General features: G+C 47.4%; 1 protein-coding gene across 6 annotated transcripts in view; it reads left to right on the plus strand.

Annotated features, from left to right (window-relative positions):
- ARHGEF4 (Rho guanine nucleotide exchange factor 4) overlaps positions 1-23,174 on the plus strand; it is a 443,120-nt gene that overhangs the window by 402,041 nt on the left and 17,905 nt on the right. For all 6 annotated transcript variants that reach the window (XM_063915709.1, XM_063915712.1, XM_063915710.1 and 3 more), the window contains 2 exons: positions 7,970-8,202; positions 17,048-17,177. In XM_063915709.1, the coding sequence (XP_063771779.1) occupies positions 7,970-8,202; positions 17,048-17,177 (363 nt within the window). The remainder of the gene's footprint in view (positions 1-7,969; positions 8,203-17,047; positions 17,178-23,174) is intronic.

The raw sequence follows: 23,174 nt of genomic DNA on the forward strand, positions 1-23,174 counted from the left end.
TAGTCCGCAGGTCCTGTAATCAATCAGGAGCCAACCTGGGCAGCGTTCTCAAACTTACTGGGTTCTCTAGTTGAACACCTTATGCCCCCTATGGGACCACCTGTAACATTACAGTCACTGATGTCCCCATGCTTACTCCGCTTTGGGCGGGAAAAGTTTGCCTCACGGGTTGTAGTGTATGACTCATTCCTTAATCAGGCAAAACCCTATTCCAGGTCACTCTCGTGTCTCTGGATCATCTACGCAGGCTGCTTCTTCCTCCCTATCCAATAATCTCTCTATTTTATCCGAAGAGAGGGGGATCATGCTGTCCTGTCAGTCCCTATATTCCCTATATTAGGTGTTTCTGACAAGGATTTTATATTGCTAAATGACACCACTGTCCTTGTGGTTACTGGGAAGCAAATCCTACAATTCACTGATGATAAGTGGATTCCCCTACTGTGGTTAAGTAAACTGATATGTTCACACGTCAGAGGGTAAATAAAACTCTGTTACCACAATCTGACCATTAAGTGTACATCAGACAAGACCACGGGTCTAATCCAGGGAAGACATTACCCCCTAGTCTACAACAGGCATTAGCTCGATATCCTCCCCCTGCAGAGTTATATAACAAGTAGGTAATTCACTGCTAGAGTGAACTCATATGTCACCCATCGGGTGTCGTCCACTCTGCCTCTCACCACTGTCCCCTCACTGTAGGTGCTGACAGATAAACGTGTGGAGGGATGCCTGAAGTCTATTACTCCCTTAGAGGTGTTCATCCTCATGAGGCTGCAAAACACATCGATGACTGGATTATGCATTAGAGGAAGAGCTGCCCAAGGATATATCTGACAATGCCAGACATTCCCTGTCTCACAATACCACCGCCACCTTTTTCTATACCAGGAGGCGTCCCCTGAGGCGTGTGTGTTGGCTGCCAAGGCGTCGAATACGTCTGTCCTGGCTCGCCGTATTCTGTGGTTGAGGTCATGGAAGGTGGACCTGTACTCCTAAAGTCCTTGGAGGTATTCCCCTTTACTGGGGACATCTTATTTGGGGAAGATCTAATTAAGAAAGTGGATCTGAATCGGCGACTACCATGACTGCCTTTCTCCCAAATGCTACACCTTCTGCAAAAGGCAAAAGGAACCACTTTTCCCTGCTTTCAGCCTTAAGGGAAAGCGAAGGTCAGGCATACCCGATATTGTTTCGTGCTCCCAACAACCACTAAGCCCAAGGCCTAACAATCCTGGGCTGCTCATCATCCTGCTTCTCATGACAAGCCTGCTGCATGATGGGACAGGCCTCCTCCTGGGGTATCCCTGAATATACAAGATGCTTACCTGCATATGCCTACTGCCATATTGCATCAGCTATATCTGTGGTTTGCTATTTGCAACCTTCACTATCAATTCCAGGCTCTGCCGATTAGACTGGCCACGGCCCCTTGGATCTTCACCAAGGTTTTGGCCGTGATGACGGCTCATCTCCGTCGCCAGGGAGTCAGGATCCTGCCGTGACTGGACGATTTGCTGATTCTGGCAAACTCCCATGATGTCCTCCTCAACTGATGGTAAACTTCCTACAAGCCCACGAGTGGCTCATCAACTGGAGGAAGTCTTCGCTGGTCCCTGCTCGGAGCATTGTGCACCTGGGGGCACTACCTGACACACACAGCCAAAGACTGTTTCTGTCTCCAGAGAATGTCCTGAAACTTCAGGACAGGATCAGATACTTCCTCTCTTGCCCAAAAAGTGTTGATTCACTTGGCGATGCAAGTACTAGGCCTCATGGTGTCGGCTTTCGACATGGTAGAGTACGCTCAATTCCATTCCCACCCTCTACAGAGGTTAATCCTTTCCAAGTGGGATGGCCTGCCTCATCGGATCAGGTCTCAAATGATCTCCTTGACTCCGGAGGTTTGTCTGTCACTGAGCTTTGCGGCTACAGGACCAGCAGTTGAGCAGGGGGTCGTCCCGTCTGGATCCCCAACTGGGTCCTACTGACTACGGACGCCAGTCTGAGAGATTGGGGCGCAGTGCAGGAGCAACACTCTCCAGGGTCGGTGGACCAAGGAGGAATCTCTCCTCCCAATAAACATTCTGGAATTGCGGGCAGTGTTCAATGCTTTGACTCGTGCCCTGTCTCTGATACAGAACAGGCCTGTTCAAGTACAATCAGACAACAGGCCCACGGTGGCATACATAAACCATCAAGGCGGCACTCGAAGCCGCATGGCAATGATGGAAGTGTAAAAAATACTTTGTTGGGCAGAACGCCATCTGCCAGCAATATCGGCAGTGTTCATTCCGGGAGTCCTCAACTGGGAAGCAGATTTCCTCAGTCGCCAGGACGTACACGCCGGAGAGTGGAGTCTTCATCAGGAAGTCTTTCAACTCCTAGTGGACGAGTGGGGTCTACCAGATATAGATATACATGGAGTTTATATAATCCCGCACCAGTTGTCTCAAATATTTCCTTACGTATACAGTTTAATTGTATCGTGGTAAATTCTGCGCTACTGCAATATCTTAGGTTTTTTGAACCCTATCTAGCTCTATGCGCAGGTGCTCTCCAAATGCTTTTGGGTCTTAGACCCACATGAAATTATCAGAAAAAAAGAGAAAAAAGAAGCATTCTTTGGACGCACTCAACCACTGTTCATTTTCTTAAAATGTCTCATTTTTAATGGATATGCATTAAAATTATAATATCAAGGAATTGGTGAAATATTAAAATATAGTGTGAATAAGAAAAACAGAATGTGATAATAAAAACGACTAATTTCCGACTGATGATCCCTCAAAGTGTCAACTGAAATAAAGGCTATATTGCCTGTGACAAGGTATCCGTGTCTTTTATTGATATTGTCCCATAAACTACTTTTTTGATGGGTATAGCAAGCTAGCAGTATTGTTGCTTATCCTTTGCAACACTTACAGACACACTTTTATAAATTGTAGCTATTTAGCTACTCTTATAAGTTGTAGCTAGTTGTATGTTGCTAGCTTTTTTCCAAGGATATGTCGCTGCTAGTACTTCATGTAGGGGAAATAATTCCTCCACTGCTTATCTTTGACTGACACAACATTTGCAGATATGCTCTTATGTATTATAGCTACTTAAATATTATCAGTTTTATTTCTGTAATGTATTGCCCAGTTATCTGTGATTAACACACCATCCTTTAGATATTAAATATTAAAGGATATCTTTCCCATCATATCAAGTGTGTTTTATTTTGAATTATAAGCAATCTGTTAGTTTGTATATAATAACCCTCACAATTTCATCCCTTCAGAGAAATTATATCTATTAGGCAGTCGTGCATAACACTGCTAATTTATTATAGTCTCTCAGCATCAATAGTATTTCCTCTATATTTATTTATTTCCCTATCTGATAGTTCTGATTGGTTGTAAGAGGATTATACTTATTGCATAATTTATATGTTTTATGATCACAGCACCATGTAACTTGGGATGCTGTGATCACTACTGCAGGAGAGCACTGGAGAACGGCCGCCCGTCTCTATGCCGCTGGCCGCACTGAGCTCAGCGTGTACGCGGGCTGATGCCGGGACTCCCCGCTCTCTCTCTCTTCTCTCCGTCTGACGGCTTTGTACACAAAGCCGCTGCCGGCAATGGAGATCGTGAGAGGGAGCGATCCTTATATCAGCACTGCTTATCTCTGTGGGAGGACAATACAACTGTAGACACGTTTATCACATTAGTTGAACTTAGAGTTTTAACATCATTCGGAAGCAGCCCACGGCCGTTCCACCTTAGGCTTCCTCAGGCGCTTTGTCCTGTCGTCTACCCTTTTTGATATTTCATCGTGACCAACAGTTCTTAGAATTTGCCCTGGTTATTTACCTAAGGTTGTGTCATCTTTTCACCTTAATCAAGAGATTGTGGTACCAGCCTTCATCTCTTCTAAATTGTCATCCAAAGAACGGTCTTTGGATGTGGTACGGGCTCTCCGTATATATGTGGAAAGGACTGCCTCTATCAGGAGGTCAGATACCCTCTTTGTACTGTTTGGTTTCTACAAACATGGCTGGCCTGCGAATACGCAAACCTTGCCCAGATGGATTAGAATGGTTATTGCACAAGATTATGCGCAGGCTGGACTCCCAGCTCCTGCTGCTCTTAAAGCCCATTCTGCTCGGTCTGTTGGACCCTTTTGGGCGGCCTGTCGTGGCGCGTCCACAGAACAATTGTGCAAGGTGGCTACATGGTCCTCAGTGAACACGTTTATTAGGTTCTATGCCTTTGATACTTCCGCCTCCCATGATGCTTCCTTTGGACGCCGGATTCTCATACCTGCTAGGATGCGTCCCTTGCCTTGAGGAACTGCTTTAGGACATCCCCGTTGTATTCCCTGTGTAACACAGTGTACTCCGCTGCAGAAAAGGAGATTTATGGTAGACTTACCATGGTTAAATCTCTTTCTGTGAGGTACACTGGGTTCCACAGAGCACCCACCCTGACGCACTTAGCTTCTTTGGGTTTGTATGGCATTAGCCGCTAGTCCCTTCTCCTGTTGTGAGAACGTGGTTCTGTGCGACTAACATCTGCCTTCTCTTTTACCTGCATCTGCATTGCACTGGTTAACAAAACTGAACTCACAGTGCCTGGAGGCGGGGTTATAGAGGAGGCCCCACAGTGCATTCTGGGACAGTCTAAAGCGTTAGCCTGTTGGTGCCTCTGGATCAAGATCCATCTGTACACCCCAATGTATTCCCTGTGGAACCCAGTGTACCTCACAGAAAGAGATTTAACCATGGTAAGTCTACCATAAATCTCCTTTTTCCTATGGCACAAACAAAATCTTCCGGCACTGTCAGCAGTGTTCATTCCCAGGGTACTCAACTGTTAAGCGGACTTCCTAAGTCGACAAGACATTCACTCAGGAGAGTGGAAACTCCACCCGGCGGTGTTCGACCAGTGTCTCGTGGGAAATGCCAGACATAGACCTCATGGCATCCCACCACAACAGGCAGGTCCGCCGGTTCGGCTCTCGCATGAGGGATCCTCTAACATTTCTGGTGGACGCCCTAACTGCCCATTGCTCATTTTCCCTGGTGTATGCCTTTCCTCCGATTTCCATGATTCTCAGACTCTGCCAGATATTCAAGCAACAGGGAGGCATGATGATCTTGGTGGTTCCAGATTGGCCACATCGCCCGTGGTATGCGGCTCTTCTCAGTCTGTCCATAGACACTCTGTGGCGGCTCCCAGTATGCTCGGACCTTTTGTCACAGGGACTCTGTGTACATCCAGACCCCATACGCCTCGCTTTGACGGCGTGGCTATTGAGTTATCCGTCCTGAGGCGAAAGGGGTTTTTCAGGACGGTCATCAAAACATTGCTTAATGCCAGGAAAGCCTCGTCTGCCAGGGTCTATCACCACATCTGGAAAGCATACTTTTCCTGGTGAATGACCCGTCACTTCAGCCCGCGGTCTTTTAGATTGCCTCGACTTTTGGCCTTTCTCCAGTCAAGTTTAGATCTGGGACTCCGGTTGTCGTCCTTGAAGGTCCAGGTCTCGGCACTCTCAGTGCTCTTTCAAAAACAGCTTGCGAGCATTCCAGACGTCAAGACTTTCCTTCAGGGAGTGCTTCATGTGCAGCCTCCATTTGTACCTCCAGTGGCTCCGTGGGACCTTTCCCTGGTCCTCAGGGCGTTGCATACGGCTCCCTTTGAATCCATGGACTCGGCTGACCTACGTTGGATCACGTGGAAGACCTTGTTCCTTTTGGCTATCTCTTCGGCGCGCAGAGTTTCTGATCTCAGTGCCTTATCCTGGCACTCGCCCAACCTCGTATTTCACTCGGATAGGGCGGTTCTTCACACTTGGCCAGATTTTGTTCCTAAAGTAGTGTCTCGATTCCATCTGAATCAAGAAATTGTGGTGCCAGCCTTAACAGCGGCTCCTCCTGAGGAGGCTTCCTTAGATGTAGTTCAGGCTATTCGCATTTATGAGGACAAAACCAAGGATATACGACGCTCAGACTCCCTATTTGTGTTACTGGATTCCCACAAATGGGGGTGGCTGGTGTCCAAACAGACCTCGGCCAGATGGCTTCGGTTGACCATTCAACACGCCTATAAGGCGGTGAACCTTCCCCCACCTCTGGGGGTCAAAGCGCATTTCACACGTGCTGTGGGTGCTTCCAGGATGGCCTCTCGTGGGGCTTCGGCCGAGCAGCTTTGTAAAGCTACTACGTGGTCCTCTGCCCAGACCTTCATTAAGTTGTACGCGTTCGACACCTTTGCATCATGTGACGCTGCCTTCAGTCATAGGGTCCTGAGCGCAGTCCAGGAGTGTCCCCGCCCTTTGGGGGACAGCTTTGGGACGTCCCAGCATTGAGATTCCCCTGTGCCCCCTAGTGGATGAAAAAGAAAAGCGGATTTATGTCTTACCTTGGTAAATCCTTTTCTTTGAGTCCATAGAGGGCACAGGACGCCCTCCTTGACGCACCTGTCCTGCGGATCTGAGTTCCTGTGTGGGCGGTGTGTGGCCAATCATCTTAGCAGTGTCTCTCTGTGTGTGATGTTCTTCCTTCCTCTACTTCCGCTACTGCCTTGGGCTTGCTACTAAAACTGGCGGGCCCGGGACGGGGGCGCGGTATAGAGGGCAAGGGAGGTAAGGCCTGCTGGGTACTTTTAAGTAACGCTTTTGGTGCCAGCCTGCTCCCAGCCCAGCCTATACCCTGCATTGAGATTCTCTTTTGCCTCCTATGGACTCAAAGAAAAGGATTTACCAAGGTAAGACATAAATCCTCTTTTTCTGCACCAGTTTTCATTGTACCGAACTATATTTAGTGAATCATTTTAATAAGTAATACTTCCATCAGTCACTTATAATATCAGTATACATTATACACTGAAGTGCCAAAAGTCATGGGATTGCAGTATGTAAAGGTAATGGTAAGTGGCACCTCGTTATTGTGACATCTTGGAAATGCCCAAACCTGCATCAATTGTCATTGACATCTCGTGAGTCAGTCTGAACATCGGCTAGATTGCTCATGGCAAGGCAACGTGAATTATCAGCGTTTGAACAGGGCATGATATTGGGTGCCCGTTAGATGGGAACCTCCATTTCCAAATTTGTGCGGACATTCACCATTTCTCTATCTATGGTGTTACTTGTGTACCGGGAATACCTCATGGAAGGCATTACAACCCTCTGTGAACAGCACAGTGACCAACCATGGTTACTTAATGATCGTGACCAGTGGCGTCTGGCCAAAATTATCTGTGGTAACAGACAAGAGACACTGGCTCAAATCACATCCACATTCATTGCAGGAGGTGGCAGACGCATATCCAGCATGTCAGTGAAGCATTCTTTAGCTTTCATGGGATTAGAATGCCCCTGTCAACACTACAACATCGTACACAGCTCCTTGCCTGGGTTCGTGACCTGGTGGTGTTCCATAATGGTGTGGCGTGTCTTCACATGGCAAGAGTTGGGACTGTCTGAACATGTCCTTGACCTGTAACCGCTGTGTTGCATTGCTTGATGACCATTTGCAGCACTTCATGGACTTCATGTACCTCCACAATGATGGAATATTCCAGCAGCATAATGCACTGTGTCATCAGTCCCAAGTTGTCCAGAATTAATTCCAGGAGTATTATGAAGAGTGGCCACAACGTTCGCCTTGACATGAACACAATCGAGCATTTATGGGACGTGGTGGAGAGCTCCATTCACACCCAAGATGTATCTACAAATATCAGGGAGCTGTGGGAAGTTATCAAGGTAGCATGTCCAGAGGTCTTCCGGTCACTTGCGGAGTCGATACCACGTTGAGTTGCTGCACTTCCCCGGGCCTGAAAAGATCTTACACAATACTAGGCATCTATACCATGACTTTTGGCATTTCAGTGTGACTGAGGACTAGAACTTCTACAAAGTATCATTATTATTTCTTACTCATTTCCATGTTTTCTTGCCTCTCCAATAGCAAAAAGACTTCCAGATCTACTCAGAGTACTGCAACAACCATCCGAACGCCTGCATGGAACTTTCTAAACTCTGCAAGGTGAAAAAGTATGGTTACTTCTTTGAGACTTGCCGTCTGGTACAGAAGATGATAGACATCTCGCTGGATGGTTTCCTACTGACACCAGTGCAGAAAATCTGCAAATATCCCCTACAGCTAGCTGAGCTTCTGAAATATACCAATCCCCAGCACAGGTATGGTCAATGTTGGTGACCCCAATAGGCAGAAAGTAGCTACAATGTAAAAGAATTTGCTTATAGCTTCTTTCTTGAATTAATTGCAAGAGGGTTCTGAGGTAAAGTCCGCACCTGAGAATGGAAAGTGACATCATTTCACATCAAAGGGGTAATTCAGATCTGATCATTGCTGTGCATTTTCGCACAGTGGCCGATCAGGTCATAACAGCGCATGCATATGCACCGCAATGCGCACGCGCTTGGGACAACAACATGTGGCATTGCCGGTCAGCGTCGGGATGGTGCAAAATATCTGATAGCGCGGGCGTTCGCAAAGATTGACAGGAAGAGGCTGTTTGTGGGTGGCAACTGAGTGTTTACTGGGAGTGTCCGGAAAAACGCAGGCGTTCCCAAGTGTTTTCAGGGCTGCGCACAGACTGCACAAAGTGGATTTTTGCAGCTGAGCTACACATGCGATCACACACTTGCACGGCAAAAATACACTCCCCCTGCAGGGGGCGACTATCTGATCGCGGGACAGCAAAAAACACAGCCAAGCGATTAGATCTGAATTAGGCCCCAAGTCACTGTGTGTGTTGTTCAGTAATCTTTGCAGACACTGATCTCTTATCTGAAAATGGGTTATCTGGGAAATTGTGAAAGCCAGAAATAAGTAAAAGCTAAATAATGGGTACGTTTGGTCCCTGTACAGAGCACTGGTAAAAAATGTATTAAGGAGAGGAATACCAGGGCCAGTTTGGGGAGAGATGGAGTACTAAGTGTAATCTATTTGTCTCATCGATGGAGCCACAAGGCCTGTGTACCTAAACAAGGAGGAAAGCTGAATACTTTTTAGGATAACCCTTACTTGTCCATTTTATGTATTTTTGTAAAAGGGAAACCGTACATTATTCAGAAATCTCACACGTTAATAATTGAGACTTGTCAAAATTATCTGGACATCCATTTACAACGGGTGTGTATTATTAGAGCTACAATAAAAAGGTCTACAGTCAATAGGTAGACCACTAATGGTCAACATGCATTAGGTCGACAGGGTCAAAAGATTGACAGGGTAAAAAGATCGATATGGTATAGACAGACAGTATAAAAAGTCGACAGGTCAAAAGGTCAACATGGAAATGGTCACACAAAAAAGTAGGTGTTTTGGCTCGCCATGCTTCGGGCAGGTTACTATTCCCAATCGTAGTCCACGTGGATGGTAAAGTATGAAAAAGCTGAAAAAAAATGAAAAATAATTTTTAAAAGTGTGTCGACCTTTTAACCTGTCTACCTTTTACATGTCAACCTTTTGACCCTGTCGACCTAATGCATGTCGACCATTAGTGGTGAAACTATTGGCTATAGACCTTTTTAGTGTAGATCTATAGACCGGATACTGCTGGCAACTAGTTATAATCTCACTGCACCATAAAACACTTCTGCCGATTTGATCACAAGCTTTTAAAATTATTGTAAAATTAATTTTCTTTAGTGTAACCATAATTCAGCAACAAATGCATGTTGTTTTTAAAATAATTATTGCCTTGTACAAAGGGTGTTAATGTTATGCATCTTACTTACATCTTATCACATACTCTGGCCTGTATCAATTATCACGTTTAATACAGGTAGTAGCAGTAACACTAATGCCGCTTTTATACTGAAATGCCAAGCCGCACCCAGGAGCCGTAGATGGGTACTTCCCAGGTGCGACTCGGAAAGAGACCCATTTCAGACAGCGGCCCCGGTGACGTCAGCGGCAATGGGAGCGGAGGCGGTGCTTGGAGATCAGATGATCTCCAGGCGCCGTCTATTCTCTATGCAGTGAACGGGTACCAGGATTGCATCGACCAGGCTTACCCTTTTACACCTAGCCAATAACGTCACGGCAATAACCCGTTTTTTTAGCAGTGGTGTAAAAGGGGTATAATTAAGAACAACTTAACACCGGTATGGGATCTCTTCTCTATAATGCTTGGGATATAGAGTATTTTGGATATGAAAAATATGTAAGTTACACGTTCTGAAAGTTACCTTTCCTGTCCTGGAGACTCAGCAGTAGAACACTGAAGGTTTGATACCTCCCACGCCATGCAGAAGGCTAAATAATAATAATAATAATAATAACAATAATAATAATATTAAGCACTTTCCTCCTCTAGGACTCAGAGTGCTTTATATTTGTATTTAAGAACTCAAGGTAAGCTTAACAGAAAAGAGAAGTAAGCATTAGAGTTGTGTGTTTTTTTAGGACCTAAAGGCACAAATGACTCTAAGTTTGCATGGTACTTAGGTTTGCTCTGCTTGTTGGTTCCAGTATATGTAAGGACTGGTGCACTTTGTAGTGAATCTAGCGCTGAGAGGTTTGTTCGATTCAGATTTGTATTTAATTGAATTACCCAATTGTGTAAGGAATTGTGTTGTGCTGTTGGCTACACAGTACTATACCAGCCGGCAGTACCCAGTGGATCATTTTATAATATATATATATATATATATATATATATATATATATATATATATATATATATAACAAAGAAAAAGGTTTCCCCAGGGAGCTGGTGATATTCTTTGGTATGTCAAAAATATTTCACTTGTACAATAAAAATAGTCATAAGAAATAGACTTATTTATTTTTATAAAACACAGTAAAAATGAGCTGTATCCAGTGCTTAAAGTGGTCCTAGAGAGGTGGTGGAACTCACCCCCCTCCCCACGGCGCCCATGAAATAAAGGTATTGCGCGCCGTAGGCGCGCGCAGCAAAAAGGGGGTGTGGTCTCAAAAAAGGGGCGTGGTCACACAATAGTAATAATGCCCACAGTAGTAGTACCCAAGTGGAAATTTTGAAGTGGGGGTATGGAAAAGTGAAGGGTGCAATTATGTGCGCGCCGAAGGCGCGTGCACTCCTGACAAGGGGGCGTGGCCACGCAAAAGGGGGCGTGCCCTTCAGTGTAGTTTACCACATTATATACCCCTTATACACATTATGCACCACAATAGTAGGACCCCTTTCACATTATAGCTCACAGTATGAGCCGAAATTCACATTTATACCACACAGTATGAGCCACATTCATATTACACCACACAGTATGAGCCAAATTCACATTACACCACACAGTATGAGCCAAATTCACATTACACCACACGGTATGAGCCGAAATTCACATTACACCACACAGTATGAGCCGAAATTCACATTACACCACACAGTATGAGCCGAAATTCACATTATAGCACACGGTATGAGCCAAAATTCACATTATAGTACACAGAATGAGCCAAAATTCACATTATAGCACAGAGAATGAGCCGAAATTCACATTATAGAGTGACAGAGTGATAGGGAGAGTGACAGCAGGGACATGGAAAGTGACAGCAGGGACATGGAAAGTGACAGCAGGGGAATACAGTAGGGACTAGGGAGAGAGAAAGGCAGCAGGTTAGATTACCTGTTTAGCAGCGGCGGTGGTCTGCGGTGCTGTGGATGAGTAGGCTGTGGTAGGCGTGACGTGGAGGAGGCTGTGGGCCTCGGAGATAGTGCGGAGGAGGAGGCTGTGGGTGCGCAGAGGTCCGAGGGCGGGGCGGCAGAAGAGGCTGAGGGCGGCTGCAGTGGATCTGGAACCAGGCTGGCTTTATTATCCCTGCCGCCGCATCGAGCTCCTGTGACCACGGCGCTAATATTTCAAAACGGCTGCGGACCGGCAGCCAATCAGCGACAGATTTGAACTAGTAGTGCCGCGGTCACAGAAGCTCGATGCAGCGGCAGGAATAATAAAGCCGGCCTGGTCCCAGATCCGCTGCAGCTGGGAGTCTGGAACCTGGGCTTCCAGTGCGGCGGCGATGGTAGGGGCGGAGCGACGGAGGGCGGACCGGGAACGCAGCTTCTTTGTCGGCCCATACAGTAATGCCCCAGCAGTAGCATCCCTTATACAATGCCCACAGTAGTAGTGCCCCTTATGCAATGCCCCCAACAGTAGTGCCCCTTATGAAGTGCCCCCTTTACAATGCCCTCATTAGCTGTGCACCCCATCAGTAATGCCCTTAATGGTAATGCCCCTGTGTAGTATTGCCCCTAGTCGTTTAGCCCCTGTAGTTTAGCCCCAGTAGTCATGCCCATACTGGTAATGCCCCTGCAGTTATGACCCCAGCAATTTACTCCCCCCCCCCTCTAGTTTAGCCTTTGAGTGGTAATGCCCCCAGTAGTTTTGCCCTCATGTAGTTTGCCCCATGTAGTTTAGCCCCCAGTGGTAATGCCCCCTGCAGTTGTGCCCCCAGTTGTTTAGCCCCTGTAGTTTAGCCCCCATGTAGTTTGCCAAAGTTAGTAATGTCCCTAGTAGTTTGCCCCCTTGTAGTTATACCCCCAGTAGTTTAGCTCCTGTAATTATGCCCCCTTGTAGTTTAGCCCCCAGTAGTAATGCTGCCAGTAGTTTGCCCCTTTGTAGCTTGCCCCCTTGTAGTAATGCCCCCAGTAGTTTGCCCCAGCAGTAAAGCCCCCCAGTAGTTTGCCCCCAGTACTAGAGCCCCCCAGTAGTTTGCCCCTCTGTAGTTTGCCCCAGCAGTAAAGCCCCCCAGTAGTTTGCCCCCAGTACTAGAGCCCCCCAGTAGTTTGCCCCTCTGTAGTTTGCCCCAGTAGTAAAGGCCCCCAGTAGTTTGCCCCCAGTACTAGAGCCCCCCAGTAGTTTGCCCCTCTGTAGTTTGCCCCAGTAGTTTGCCCCCAGTACTAGAGCCCCCCAGTAGTTTGCCCCAGCAGTAAAGCCCCCCAGTAGTTTGCTCCCAGTACTAGAGCCCCCCAGTAGTTTGCCCCTCTGTAGTTTGCCCCAGTAGTAAAGGCCCCCAGTAGAAACGCCTGTGGTACACATATAGGGAAGAGGGAGGGAGGGGGGGGGGGGGGGGGAGAACTATACTTACCTAGCCCCGCTCCCGCCGCAGTCCTCTCTCGCCGCCCGCTCCTCTGCACTATGAGAGAGACGTCATGACGTCTCTCCCATAGCGCGCACTGACAGAGCCGGAAGCCGGAGCTCAGTACTGAGCTCCTGCCTCCGGCTGCCGCTGCGGAGAGGGAGACGGGCGCCCGCTGGTAACGCGATCTCAGCGGGCGCCCGGCATCTCCCTGCAGCGCCGCCTGGGACATCGGGTTAGGTGAGCCGGGGGAGGCGGAACTGCGTTCCGTCTCCTGGTGGAACTGACGGAACGCAGTTCCGGCCCGTTCCGGCTCACTTTAACCCCTGGCTGTATCACAGTATGTCCAAAATGACAGTCAATGTTTCATACAGATATTGATGTTGGTAACAATTCATTTCAGTCACATATCAACATGATGATTAATCAGGGGTATTTTATTTATAATCTAAACAATGTAAAAAACATTTCATCAATAAATCTTTTCATTTATCTGCAATGTGCTCATGTCAATTATAATTATAATGTATACATACCAAAAAATCACAGTATGAACAAGCAACTTAGCGTGTCTTCAAAAGGCAAATAAAAACACTTAAAAAGTGATATCGAACTCGATTTCACCACATGGGATATCTGTAAAATTATGACATGTGTTATACATATACAGTGGACATACTGTGATACAGCTCATTTTTACTGTGTTTTATAAAAATAAAGTCTATTTCTTATGACTATTTTTATTGTACAAGTGAAAATATTTTTGACATACCAAAGAATATCACCAGCTCCCTGGGGAAACCTTTTTCTTTGTTGTTCATAACCATTATACCCCGTCTTACAGGGGGTATTTTCCCTAAGGTGTAGCTCTATATATTGTTAGCGCGAGAAAGGTCTTATACTTTTTCTACATATATATATATATATATATATATATACTATTTAGCATGACTGAATGTATGAATATATACTTATTTTGAATCTGAATCAGTTGGCATACATATACTGTACATGCGACCACCTGTAATGTCAGTTAATTTCAGACTGGGCAGCTTGTACCTACGTGATGGTAAGTCCACATGTTCTGAAAGTGAAGCAGACATTTCCTTGGGTAACTCAAAGGGAAAATCCCCATTACGCATACTTTTCTCTAATATGTTAACCTTGGCCTAGGATCTTTTTCGTAATTGCGTCCTCGTCTTCTCCTTTTCATTGTGCAGTTACATACTCTTATGCTGGGTATACAGTAAACGATGTGTACCCAGCGCGATATCATTAGCGATGGGACCCGGAGGTGGGGCTGGCATCAGCAAGTGTATACACACTTGCTGATGCCAGCAGCAGCAAGCAAGACCTGCATGCATATCCAACCGAGGATGCCACTGACGACACGTGGGAGCATGCATCGTCAGCAACATAGTGCATACACACTAGACGACACCGTTTAAGATATTGGGGGTGATTCAGACCTGATCGTAGATGTGCTAAATTTAGCACATCTATGATCAGCTTCCCTGATATGCATAGGGCTAGTCTGCCCCACATGCCAGCCCCCCCCCCCCCGCACAAGTACAAAAGCATCGCACAGCGGCGATGCTTTTGTACTTGAAGAGTAGCTCCCTACCAACGCCCCACCAACGGTCCAGGCATGCCTGCGTTGCCCGAATCGCGCCCCCTACGGCCCGCCCAGCGACCGCCTTTGCCTGTCAATCAGGTAGAGGCGATCGCAGGGCTAAGACAGCCGTCGGCTGTCTGCAATGCGCCGGCGCATGTGCACTCCAGATCTGATCGCTGCTGTGCGAACACACACAGCAGCGATCAGGTCTGAATTAGCCCCACTGTCTAGTGTGTACCCGCCTGCCTCATTAGTCCTCCAGGTTCAGGCAGTTATAATGGACAATTAGCTCCTACCTTATGTGGACTGCCCACAATAACCACATCTACCTGTCACATCATTCCCAAACACGAGAGTCAGATCATCAGTTAATCAGCTGAGGGACCTGGATTACTCATCCCCCTTTTTTATTTTTTATGTTGCCTATGGGTTTTTCTTTTTACCAGCCTAAACTTAACATTAATACGTTTTAAGAAATGAAATATTTACAAACATAACAGCAGATAGACTAAAGGTATATTTCCACTTGCTTAGTGTGAAGGTGTAGCAGCAGTGAATACAGTACGTTGCCATGTCACAGACAGTGCCTTACAGCCCGCTTACCCCCTACATTTCTCCACTATGGGGGTAATTCTGAGTTGATCGCAGCAAGAACTTTGTTAGCAGTTGGGCAAAACCATGGGGGTAATTCCGAGTTGTTCGCTCGCTAGCTGCTTTTAGCAGCATTGTACACGCTAGGCCGCCGCCCTCTGTATCTTAGCTTAGCAGAATAGCGAACAAAAGATTTGCAGAATTGCTACTAAATAAATCTTTGCAGTTTCTGAGTAGCTCCGGACCTACTCACAGATTGCGATCAGCTCAGTCCGTTTTATTTCCTGGTTTGACATCACAAACACGCCCTGCTGAACGCCAGCCACTCCTCCGTTTCTCCAGACTCCACCACGTTTTTCCCTGACACGCCTGCGTTTTTCAGCACACTCCCGGAAAACGCTCAGTTACCACCCAGAAACGCCCCTTTCCCGTCAATCATTCACCGATCAGCAGAGCGACTGAAAAGCGCCGCAGAATCCACAGCAAATCTGCTAAGTTTTTAGTTAAATAACTTAGCGCATTCGCCCTGCGTGTCTTGCGCATGCGTAATTAGCAACAAATCGCAGCATAGCGAAAATCGGCAATGAGCGAACAACTCGGAATGACCCCCCATGTGCACTGCAGGGGAGGCAGATATAACGTGCAGAAAGAGTTAGATTTGGGTGGGTTATTTTGTTTCTGTGCAAGGTAAATATTGGCTGCTTTATTTTTACACTGCAATCTAGATTGCAGATTGAACACACCACACCCAAATCTAACTTTCTCTGCACATGTTATATCTGCTTTCCCTGCAGTGCACATGGGGGGTTATTCCGAGTTGTTCGCTCGTTGCCGATTTTCGCTATGCTGCGATTTGTTGCTAATTGCGCATGCGCAAGGCACGCAGGGCGCATGCGCTTAGTTATTTAACTAAAAACTTAGCAGATTTGCTGTGGATCCTGCGGCGCTTTTCAGTCGCTCTGCTGATCGGTGAATGATTGACAGGAAAGGGGCGTTTCTGGGTGGTAACTGAGCGTTTTCCGGGAGTGTGCCAAAAAACTCAGGCGTATCAGGGAAAAACGCAGGAGTGTCTGGAGAAACGGGGGAGTGGCTGGCCGAACGCAGGCGTGTTTGTGACGTCAAACCAGGAACTAAACGGACTGAGCTGATCGCAATCTGTGAGTAGGTCTGGAGCTACTCAAAAACTGCAAAGAATTATTTATTAGCAATTCTGCTAATCTTTCGTTCGCTATTCTGATAAGCTAAGATACAGAGGGCGGCGGCCTAGCGTGTGCAATGCTGCTAAAAGCAGCTAGCGAGCGAACAACTCGGAATGACCCCCATGGTTTGGCCCAACTGCTAACAAAGTTCCTGCTGCGATCAACTCAGAATTACCCCCTATGTCATTGCTGAGAATAGGTAAAGTACTTGCACACGAATATTGGGGTTGGGTTTGATTTGCCGGCGTTCGTGATGCCGGCGGTCAGAATACAGACCGCGGCATCCCGATGTTTGGAATCCTGACCGGGGAAGGTAAGTATACTCCCCTGACTGCATCCAGTATATTTTAAGCTATAGAAACAAGGTCTATGGTTTGCTGCATCGCTCAGGAACATAGACCTCCACCACTAGTGTTGTGGTTCTCATTGTTTTTGTTTAATATAGTTAATTCAGGTTTTGTCTAGCACAACAGTTAAACAAACCTAAGAACAATCAGTGCTATTCTGTTCATATAAACATGTCTTATTTTATTAATGATTTTCTCTGTGCAGGGATTTTGCCGATGTTGAAGCAGCATTGAGTGCAATGAAAAATGTGGCCAAACTGATTAATGAGCGGAAGAGAAGACTGGAAAACATTGACAAAATAGCCCAGTGGCAGAGCTCCATAGAAGGCTGGGAGGTAGGTACTATCCGTATATAGAGATATCATAAACAAGATTATCATATTCTCAAAATATCCCACTTTTTAATGTAGATTTTATTACTTTCACCTTCTATTCCCTTCTGTTTGCTATAGTTTATGAAGCTAAGCTATACTCTATGTACTTTTAATTCTCTCCCTATGAAAAAGCTACACTTAAATATGTGCCACATGCCCTGTTGTACATCTCAGTTACAGTATGTAATTATAGGTTACTAAAGACCAGCTACTTTGTTACTGTAACATTTGCATACCTCCCAACAGCTTTGAATCCAGATTCGGTACTGCTTCCGAAAAGGTTGTGTGGCCTCTGTAAAACGAGGCATAGCTTCGCGGCAATGCCGCAGACGTCCGCCACGCCCCCGTTTTCCGTCACTGAGGGGGCATGCCCAGCGCTCTATGAGCTGCTGGCATGCTCCCAGTCCCTTATATCTCCTGTACGTCTATTCACCACAGAGCAGTGAGTGACAGGAGCCTCCCAACTGCCCCTCCCCCACCCTTGGGACACTGCGGCCCGCGGGTGGGACAGCGGGACAGTCCCCAAAGAAATGGGACTGTCCTGCGAAAATCAGGACAGTTGGGAGGTATGGGTTTGTACTTCATGTCATGGTCTGTTGTTGTCTTCTATTGCAGGCAGACTATGTGCCTGTTTTTAATAAGGGGTCACTTTCCTCGCGTCCTAAGTTTATTATTCCAGGAAGAGATAGCTGGGAGACATTTGGAAATACGAGTGAGAAGAGAGGGGGAGAGGTCAGGGGAAGAAAGTATAAAGATAATGTTGGAGGTTGAAAGAGGTGATGAGCTCACCTAAAGGTGATGTATAGAGAAAAGGAGAGATCCAAGAACAGAACCTTGAAGGACACTGACTGTTAGAGGAAGTGTGTGTGTGTGTGGGGGGGGGGGAGGAAATGAGGGGAGGGGAGTCATGAGAGGAGACAGTAAAGGAATGGACAGAGAGTTAGAACAGCCAGGAGAGGACAGTATCACATAGAGTGAAGGACTTTAAGGAGGAGATAGTGGTCCACCGTGTCAAAAGCAGCAGAGAGGTCTACGAGAATGAACCGATAGTAGTGGCCCTTAGATTTGTCAGCAAGGAGGTCATTATTTACTTTTGTGAGGACAGTTTCGGCGGAGAGAACGAAAGCCAGACTGATATGGGTCTAGCAGGTAGTGTGAAGAATGGCAGTTAGGTGGTTGTAAACAATGCATTCAAGGAGTTTGGAGGCAAAGCGGAGGAGAGATATGGGACAGTAGTTTGAGTGGATCAAGGGTAGGTTTTTCAAGCATGGGGAGACTGACTAATTTGATTTGTTCAGAACTATTTATTTTTCTCTGACGTCCTAGTGGATGCTGGGACTCCGTCAGGACCATGGGGAATAGCGGCTCCGCAGGAGACAGGGCACAAAATTTAAAAGTTTGACCACTAGGTGGTGTGTACTGGCTCCTCCCCCTATGACCCTCCTCCAAGCCTCAGTTAGGTTTTTGTGCCCGTCCGAGCAGGGTGCAATCTAGGTGGCTCTCCTAAAGAGCTGCTTAGAAAAAGTTTGTTAGGTTTTTTATTTTCAGTGAGTCCTGCTGGCAACAGGCTCACTGCAACGAGGGACTTAGGGGAGAAGAAGTGAACTCACCTGCGTGCAGGATGGATTTGCTTCTTAGGCTACTGGACACTAGCTCCAGAGGGACGATCACAGGTACAGCCTGGATGGGTCACCGGAGCCGCGCCGCCGACCCCCTTGCAGATGCCGAATAGAGAAGAGGTCCAGAAACCGGCGGCAGAAGACGTCTCAGTCTTCATGAGGTAGCGCACAGCACTGCAGCTGTGCGCCATTGCTCTCCGCACACTTCACACCAGCGGTCACTGAGGGTGCAGGGCGCTGGGGGGGGGCGCCCTGGGCAGCAATGTAATATACCTATTCTGGCTAAAATATATCACATATAGCCCCTGGGGCTATATGGATGTATTTAACCCCTGCCAGGTTCCAAAAAAACCGGGAGAAGAAGCCCGCCGAAAAGGGGGCGGGGCCTATTCTCCTCAGCACACAGCGCCATTTTCCTGCCCAGCTCCGCTGCGAGGAAGGCTCCCAGGACTCTCCCCTGCACTGCACTACAGAAACAGGGTAAAAACAGAGAGGGGGGGCACTTATTGGCGATATTTATAATATTTGAGCTGCTATAAAGGGAACACACTTATTAAGGTTGTCCCTATATATATTTATAGCGCTTGGGTGTGTGCTGGCAAACTCTCCCTCTGTCTCCCCAAAGGGCTAGTGGGGTCCTGTCTTCTATCAGAGCATTCCCTGTGTGTCTGCTGTGTGTCGGTACGTGTGTGTCGACATGTATGAGGACGATGTTGGCGTGGAGGCGGAGCAATTGCCTGTAATGGTGATGTCACCCCCTAGGGAGTCGACACCAGAATGGATGGCTTTGTTTATGGAATTACGGGATAGTGTCAGCACGCTACAAAAGTCGGTTGACGACATGAGACAGCCGGCAAACCAGTTAGTACCTGTCCAGGCGTCTCAGACACCGTCAGGGGCTGTAAAACGCCCTTTACCTCAGTCGGTCGACACAGACCCAGACACTGACACTGAATCCAGTGACGACGGTGAAGAAACAAACGTATTTTCCAGTAGGGCCACACGTTATATGATCACGGCAATGAAGGAGGCTTTGCATATCTCTGATACTGCAAGTACCACAAAAAGGGGTATTATGTGGGGTGTGAAAAAACTACCGATAGTTTTTCCTGAATCAGAGGAACTGAATGAAGTGTGTGATGAAGCGTGGGTTACCCCAGATAGAAAACTGCTAATTTCAAAGAAGTTATTGGCATTATACCCTTTCCCGCCAGAGGTTAGGGCGCGCTGGGAAACACCTCCTAGGGTGGATAAGGCGCTCACACGCTTATCAAAGCAAGTGGCGTTACCGTCTCCTGATACGGCCGCCCTCAAGGATCCAGCTGATAGGAGGCTGGAGAATACATTAAAAAGTATATACACACATACGGGTGTTATACTGAGACCAGCAATCGCCTCAGCCTGGATGTGCAGTGCTGGCGTGGCTTGGTCGGAGTCACTGTCTGAAAATATTGATACCCTGGATAGGGACAGTATTTTACTGACTATAGAGCAGTTAAAGGATGCATTTCTTTATATGCGAGATGCACAGAGAGATATTTGCACTCTGGCATCAAGAGTAAGTGCGATGTCCATATCTGCCAGAAGAAGTTTATGGACGCGCCAGTGGTCAGGTGATGCGGATTCCAAACGACATATGGAAGTATTGCCGTATAAGGGGGAGGAATTATTTGGGGTCGGTCTATCGGATCTGGTGGCCACGGCAACGGCCGGAAAATCCACCTTTTTACCCCAGGTCACCTCCCAGCAGAAAAAGCCGCAGGCTTTTCAGCCGCAGTCCTTTCGTTCCTATAAGAACAAACGAGCAAAAGGACATTCCTATTTGCCCCGAGGCAAAGGAAAGGGTAAGAGACTGCAACAAGCAGCTCCTTCCCAGGAGCAGAAGCCCTTCCCGGCTTCTACAAAGGCGTCAGCATGACGCTGGGACCTTACAAGCAGACTCAGGGGCGGTGGGGGGTCGCCTCAAACATTTCAGCGCACAGTGGGCTCACTCGCAGGTGGACCCCTGGATCCTGCAGGTAGTATCTCAGGGTTACAGGTTGGAATTCGAGAAGTCCCCTCCTCGCCGTTTCCTAAAGTCTGCTTTGCCAACGTCTCCCTCCGATAGGGCGACGGTATTGGAGGCCATTCACAAGCTGTATTCTCAGCAGGTGATAGTCAAGGTACCCCTCCTACAACAGGGACAGGGGTATTACTCCACGCTATTTGTGGTACCGAAGCCGGACGGCTCGGTAAGACCGATTCTAAATCTAAAATCTCTGAACCTGTACATACAAAAATTCAAGTTCAAGATGGAGTCACTCAGAGCAGTGATAGCGAATCTGGAAGAAGGGGATTTTATGGTGTCCTTGGACATCAAGGATGCTTACCTTCATGTTCCAATTTGTCCTTCACACCAAGGGTACCTCAGGTGCGTGGTCCAAAACTGTCATTATCAGTTTCAGACGCTGCCGTTTGGATTGTCCACGGCACCCCGGGTCTTTACCAAGATAATGGCCGAAATGATGATCCTTCTTCGAAGAGAAGGCGTCTTAATTATCCCTTACTTGGACGATCTCCTGATAAGGGCAAGATCCAGAGAACAGCTGGAGGTCGGAGTAGCACTAACCCAAGTAGTGCTCCAACAACACGGGTGGATTCTGAATTTTCCAAAATCCCAACTGATCCCGACGACACGTCTGTTGTTCCTAGGGATGATTCTGGACACTGTTCAGAAAAAGGTATTTCTTCCGGAGGAGAAAGCCAGGGAGTTATCCGATCTAGTCAGGAACCTCCTAAAACCAGGAAAAGTATCTGTGCATCAATGCACAAGAGTCCTGGGAAAAATGGTAGCTTCTTACGAAGCGATTCCATTCGGCAGATTCCATGCACGAACTTTTCAGTGGGATCTGCTGGACAAATGGTCCGGATCGCATCTGCAGATGCATCAGCGGATAAAATTGTCCACAAGGACAAGAGTGTCTCTGCTATGGTGGTTGCAGAGTGCTCATCTGTTAGAGGGCCGCAGATTCGGCATACAGAACTGGGTCCTAGTGACCACGGATGCCAGCCTGAGAGGCTGGGGAGCGGTCACACAGGGAAGAAACTTCCAGGGCGTGTGGTCAAGCCTGGAGACGTCTCTTCACATAAATATACTGGAGCTAAGAGCAATCTACAATGCTCTAAGCCTGGCAAAACCTCTGCTTCAGGGTCAGCCGGTGTTGATTCAGTCGGAGAACATCACGGCAGTCGCCCACGTAAACAGACAGGGCGGCACAAGAAGCAGGAGGGCAATGGCAGAAGCTGCAAGGATTCTCCGCTGGGCAGAAAATCATGTGTTAGCACTGTCAGCTGTGTTCATCCCGGGAGTAGACAACTGGGAAGCAGACTTCCTCAGCAGACACGATCTGCACCCGGGAGAGTGGGGACTTCATCCAGAAGTCTTCCACATGATTGTGGTCCATTGGGAAAGACCAATGGTGGACATGATGGCGTCCCGCCTCAACAAAAAACTGGACAGGTATTGCGCCAGGTCAAGAGACCCTCAGGCAATAGCTGTAGACGCTCTGGTAACACCATGGGTGTACCAGTCAGTGTATGTGTTTCCTCCTCTGCCTCTCATACCAAAAGTACTGAGAATTATACAGCAAAGGGGAGTAAGAACGATACTCGTGGCTCCGGATTGGCCAAGAAGAACTTGGTACCCGGAACTTCAGGAGATGCTCACGGAAGATCCGTGGCCTCTACCTCTAAGACGGGACCTGCTTCAGCAGGGACCGTGTCTATTCCAAGACTTACCGCGGCTGCGTTTGACGGCATGGCGGTTGAACGCCGAATCCTAAGGGAAAAAGGCATTCCGGAAGAGGTCATCCCTACCCTGGTAGAAGCCAGGAAGGAGGTGACTGCACAACATTATCACCGCATTTGGAGAAAATATGTTGCGTGGTGTGAGGCCAGGAAGGCCCCGACGGAGGAATTTCAACTGGGTCGATTCCTACATTTCCTGCAAACAGGATTGTCTATGGGCCTCAAATTAGGGTCCATTAAGGTTCAAATTTCGGCCCTGTCGATTTTCTTCCAGAAAGAATTGGCTTCAGTTCCTGAAGTCCAGACTTTTGTAAAAGGAGTACTACATATACAGCCCCCGGTTGTGCCCCCAGTGGCACCGTGGGATCTTAATGTAGTTTTGGATTTTCTCAAATCCCATTGGTTTGAGCCACTCAAATCGGTGGATTTGAAATATCTTACATGGAAAGTAACCATGCTACTGGCCCTGGCTTCAGCCAGGAGAGTGTCAGAATTGGCGGCTTTATCGTATAAAAGCCCATATCTGATTTTCCATTCGGACAGGGCAGAACTG

This window comes from Pseudophryne corroboree, chromosome 4, assembly GCF_028390025.1.
Source record: "Pseudophryne corroboree isolate aPseCor3 chromosome 4, aPseCor3.hap2, whole genome shotgun sequence".
Taxonomy (NCBI): Eukaryota; Metazoa; Chordata; class Amphibia; order Anura; family Myobatrachidae; genus Pseudophryne; species Pseudophryne corroboree.